Source organism: Pteropus alecto, unplaced genomic scaffold, assembly GCF_000325575.1.
Source record: "Pteropus alecto unplaced genomic scaffold, ASM32557v1 scaffold3, whole genome shotgun sequence".
NCBI lineage: Eukaryota > Metazoa > Chordata > Mammalia > Chiroptera > Pteropodidae > Pteropus > Pteropus alecto.
In genome coordinates, this window is record NW_006442484.1 from 32,649,366 (window position 1) to 32,654,255 (window position 4,890).

A 4,890-nucleotide genomic window follows, 5' to 3' on the forward strand; every position below is an offset into this window, starting at 1 on the left:
CCGCATTTCCTTGAGAGAACCCCTCTATTTTTGTTACATCTATATTGTTTGAATTTCTTATAAAAAGTCATGTAATTTGAGAGTTCTTAATGCTGAAAAATAAAGGGTGACAACATAAACCCTATGGCCTATCATTCCCCAACTGGGAAGAGACGCAGGAGAGCAGAAGGTGCAGGGCCAACACCACCAAGCGCCAAGTCCTTTGGGAAGAAGGAAGGTATAGTCAGAGTCCTGGCCTTCTCGCGATGCATCCCTATGCTTTCTGTGAATATCCCAACTCCCTTTTAAACTTTCGCAAGCATTTTCTCTCTCAACTGATGAGCTTTTTTTTTTTTTAACCCACCTAGAGCACTCTTGACCCATTTTATGAATCACTTTTTCTTGTTTTCGTATAAAGATCCTTTTCTTCCTATGAGTCCTGAGCCCTTCCCAGATTCTGGAGGTGACTCAAATTTACCCAGCACTTCTGTTCCTAAGAACCATCCCCTTCTCTGACCCCTTCACTCTCTCCTCACATCCATCACCAGCACTAGCAATAGACTTTCTCTTCAGAGCCATTTTTCACAAGAAACAAAGTTTTGTCACATCATAAAAGTTCCTGCATCTTCACCTGAGTCGGACCAACCCAGCTGTCTGAAGCGACAGGCTCCGAGGGAACCGCTAGGCTCACTCACAGGCAGAGTGAGCTGTCTTATCCCAAGCCTCAGGAGCACAATTTAAAGTTGTGCCTTGGCAAAATGACAGATTACATGTCACGGACCTTTTGGTCATTTGTGAGTATTCAAAATCACCAGTGCTAACTTATCATCTCTTCTTCAAAACTACATTTATCTTCTGGCTTACGGTGTCATCAGTGTTTTTCCACTCTTCATAATAATGTAGGCTGTAAGCCAGAGTCTTCCCTTTGACGTGCTGTAAATTATGCAGCATGCAGTCAAGGCTTGTCTTTTACTGCTTACCAGTGTATATAAATAGGACTTTAATAAAAACCCATTCAGTATCCACTCAATTATTACCAGAGGGGGGGAAAAAACACTAAGAAAATATTTACTTGAGCTTTAGTTAATTTCTTTTGTTTGTAGTGCAGTTATTCCAGTTTGTCAGTTGGTAATTGAAATTGGAAAAGCTAGAGATAATCTGTTTTTGGAGAGGAATAAAAGAAATTGAGTATCTGGAAAGAAATGGCTTCAATAGCTAGGGGACTCCCCAGCCTGTCCTGTCAAGAACTTTATTATTAGTGAATTACTCCTGGGAGATAACATACCCATAATTTTAATATCAGAATTTTAGTTATGTCTTCCTTCAAAGAAACTAACATGTTTTTATCACTGCTGCTGTCAGACCAGCTGATATATACCCTCAACTTGGTAAAAATGGGCAACTGTGCTCAGTTCAAATGTTAAGATCCAGCAAGGTTTAATGAAGAGTATTGTTTGGCAGTCTTATTTTGTCCATTTTTAAAATTTATTCAAAGGTAAGTTTTTAAAAGCTTTAAGAGGAAGCTGAGGTATTTTTGATGCATAGGAGTGGAATTGAAAATAAAATCTGCTGTCATGATTCCTTTATTTCTTGCTGTTAATGAAAATAGTTGAACTAAAGAGACTTGATTAGTATACTCAGTTTTTATATTCTTATTTACATTGTCTTTCAGGGATTTACAGTGATGATTTATAAACCGATCCTTTCTTCAGGTGACATTGCAATAAATGTTACCCTTCCCCTTACAGTTATAATATTTGTCATTTTATTCTTCACCATGGTTTGTTTGTTTGTTTTTTTTTCTATTATTGTCTCCTTTGAGCTTTTGTTTTTAAGAGACTGCACAGTCACAGTCTTTCAGTAACAAAAACCTAGCACCTTCTGAAAGTAGAATGAAATCTTTTGCATTTGGCAGGTAAATACGCCATGCGAGACCTGGTCAACCGGCTTCCTGGAGGCACTGGCCCCAGCGTGCTGTCTGATGAGACCATGGCAGCCATCTGCTGTGCCCTGCACGAGGTCACCAGCAAAAACATGGAGAACGCCAAAGCCCTGGCCGACTCGGGGGGGATAGAAAAGCTGGTGAACATAACTAAGGGCAGAGGAGACAGGCAAGTCTAATGCAAGGAGACATGATGAAGAGGCTCTTATTCCTGGAATCCTCCTGTGATAAGGGCCTTCGTTAAGGATATGATTTCTTTATTTCTGTATTTCTTACATGCCGATAAGCTAAGCAGTTCCTAGCAGGTACAACCTGTTTTGCTGGGACAGGCATTTCCGGTATGTGGCCCCTTTTCTGGTTTTAATTCATTGTAACACCCCTACATTCATTTATTTTTGCCTCTTAAAGCTACATTTGGTCGTGCGATCCTGGAAGAATCAGAAAAGCCATCATGAGGAAAATCTGGGGTCACCATTTCTCTTGCACCGTTGGCTCTGCTCCAGGCTCAGGGGCCTGTTCTAAAAGAACATCTCCTTGCATCTTCAATTTGGGGATTGATTTCTCTGCAGGTGCCCAGAAAGTACTAGCAGCACCACTCTGCAGGAGGGCCTGCTGTGTGGCCCAGGATGTGCCCTGTGCTTACATCTTCCATTTCCCTTTGCTGCTGGGTTAGAGAATCAGGGGCAAAAGTAGAAGGCTTTTGTCATAGAGCTATAGCATGTCAGTGAATTTGCCTTACTATCAGATGAGAGACTCCTTCAAGGAAGTAGGAAGTAGGGTTGCTCGGTACCTTCTCAACACAATGGGACAGTAGCCACCTGATCCGTAGTAAAATGGACCCTCTCTCCCCACTCTCCACCCCCTTCCCTGCTCTGGTCCTCACAGCACTGATTTCCCCTTGATGTGTTATTTACTGCTTTTTCTGGCGTCTGACTCCCCCAGGAGCAGAGACTTTGTCTTTTTCTCCGCTGCTATATCCTCTGCATCTAGAACAAACCTGGCCCAGAATAGATGCTCAGTAAATACTTATTAATTGGCTGAGTGACAGTACTAGAACTTAGTCTTTTAGTTTATACTTTTGAGGGAATGTATAAAATATGAGAACGATGTAACAAAGCATATTCTCAAACCCCCACCCCCAACTCCCCGGAAACTACACCTATCCACATTAACTGTATTTCCGTTCAGTCTTTTTTTTTCTTACTCTTTGTATTTCATTAGCGATAAATGCATACACTCTCATTTTTATTTCAAAGAAAATGAAATGTTACAGGTAAAGCTGAGATCCATTCCATTAACTCCCTCTCCTAGTCCCCTCCCCTCTCCCCTGAGGTAACATAATCACGCTTTGTGCTCTTAAAATTTTATTAGATAGCCTTCATTCTTGAAAGGCGTATGAAGAAGTTGGAGAAATCCTGAACTAGTGCCAACCTTTGTGTATAAAAAAATTATTACTCGGTCTAATTTGTTTTTCAAACTAAGAAATCGAGAAAGTCCTAGATCAAATTAAGTTATCTTCTGAACACATATTTACCTTTCCTTATGATTCATTCACCAAGTATGTATTGCCTACCTGGTGTGTGCTACAGCAGTGAGCAGATCACACAACCACCTCTGCCCTCAGGTAGCTTACATTCCATGTGCAAGCTACACGAGGTACCAACTGAGTGAGAAACACACTTAGCCTATCAGATGGTGCTGAGTGATGGGGCAAATAATAAAATCAAGGAAGGTGGTAGGTTGTGCCAGAGTAAGGGGAGGAGATTATAGTTTTATACCTGGTGGTCAGGGAAGGCCTCATAGGGGTAGTGCCTTTTGAGCATAAGCCACAGACTGGGAGGAAGGAAGGGAGGGAGCAAGCACTGCAGCTTTCTAGGGGAGAGCATCTCAGGCAAAGGGAGCAACAGACGGGAGGGCTCTGAGACAGAAGAATGCCTTGCATGTCTGATGAACAGCAGAAAGCCAGTGCGGCTGGAACAGGACGAGTCAAGGGGGAAAGAGGAGGAGGGAAAGCAACCAGAAGTAGAGGACCCTGTTGGTCAGCATAAGGGCTTTGACTCTTACCCTGAGTCAAACTGGAAGCCATTGGAGCGCTTAGCAGAGGAGGGATACGATCTGACATCCCTGGAGGATCATCATGACTTGACAAACCTTCCTCTCCACCCCAGCAGAGATTTAGGATGGCAGCAGTTGCAGTGGTAAAGTGGTCGGTTCTGACATGGTTAAAACGTAGAGTCAACAGAATTTGCTAAAGGATTAGATGAGCAGGTTGAGGGAGGTAAATGTCAAGGATGACTCCACGGCCTTCGGCAAAAGAGACCATAGGATGGAATTGCCACTTAACAACATGGGGAAACCTGCAGGAGAAGCAGGTCTTAATATTCGAGGTATATTTTAGACACCCACTTGGAGTGTCTAGTCAGCAGGAGAATATGCTTGAGTTCAGGATAGAATATAAATTTTCTAGGCTAGAATATAAATTTTGGAGTCATCAATATATAAACAGCGTATTTAAAGTAGTGAAATGGGCTGACATCAATAAAGAAGTAAATGTACTAAAGAAGAAAAGAGGCTTGAGGGCTAATGCCCCTCATAGTTAGATGTCAAGGAGATGAGGAGCCAGCAAATGAGCCCAAAAACGAGTAGCCAGAGCATTCAGTAGGAACCCAAGAACATGAGGTGTCCCAGGAGCCAAGTGAAGGAGTATTTCAAAGGCAAGCACGTGTCCCATGCTCCCACTCAGGTAGGACAAGGATTGAGACCTGTCCAATTGAACAATATTTTTGAGGTCATAGGTTTAAGAGAAGATGGGCTGAGAGAAATTAGAGATGAGAACACGTAACTCTTTTGAGGAGTCGTGCTGCAAAGAGCAGAGAAACTTCCTTGCTTTTCTCAAGAGCCAGGTTTCTGCTCATAGAATTTGTCTCTAAAAATACCTAGACTAGCCATTTGTGTCAAAGTGTGTACCT

The 4,890-nt window shown here is 42.4% G+C and overlaps 1 protein-coding gene across 15 annotated transcripts in view; it reads left to right on the forward strand.

Moving 5' to 3' along the window:
* PKP4 (plakophilin 4) overlaps positions 1 to 4,890 on the forward strand; it is a 222,404-nt gene that overhangs the window by 208,476 nt on the left and 9,038 nt on the right. For all 15 annotated transcript variants that reach the window (XM_006921099.3, XM_015596613.2, XM_015596614.2 and 12 more), the window contains one exon: positions 1,895 to 2,090. In XM_006921099.3, the coding sequence (XP_006921161.1) occupies positions 1,895 to 2,090 (196 nt within the window). The remainder of the gene's footprint in view (positions 1 to 1,894; positions 2,091 to 4,890) is intronic.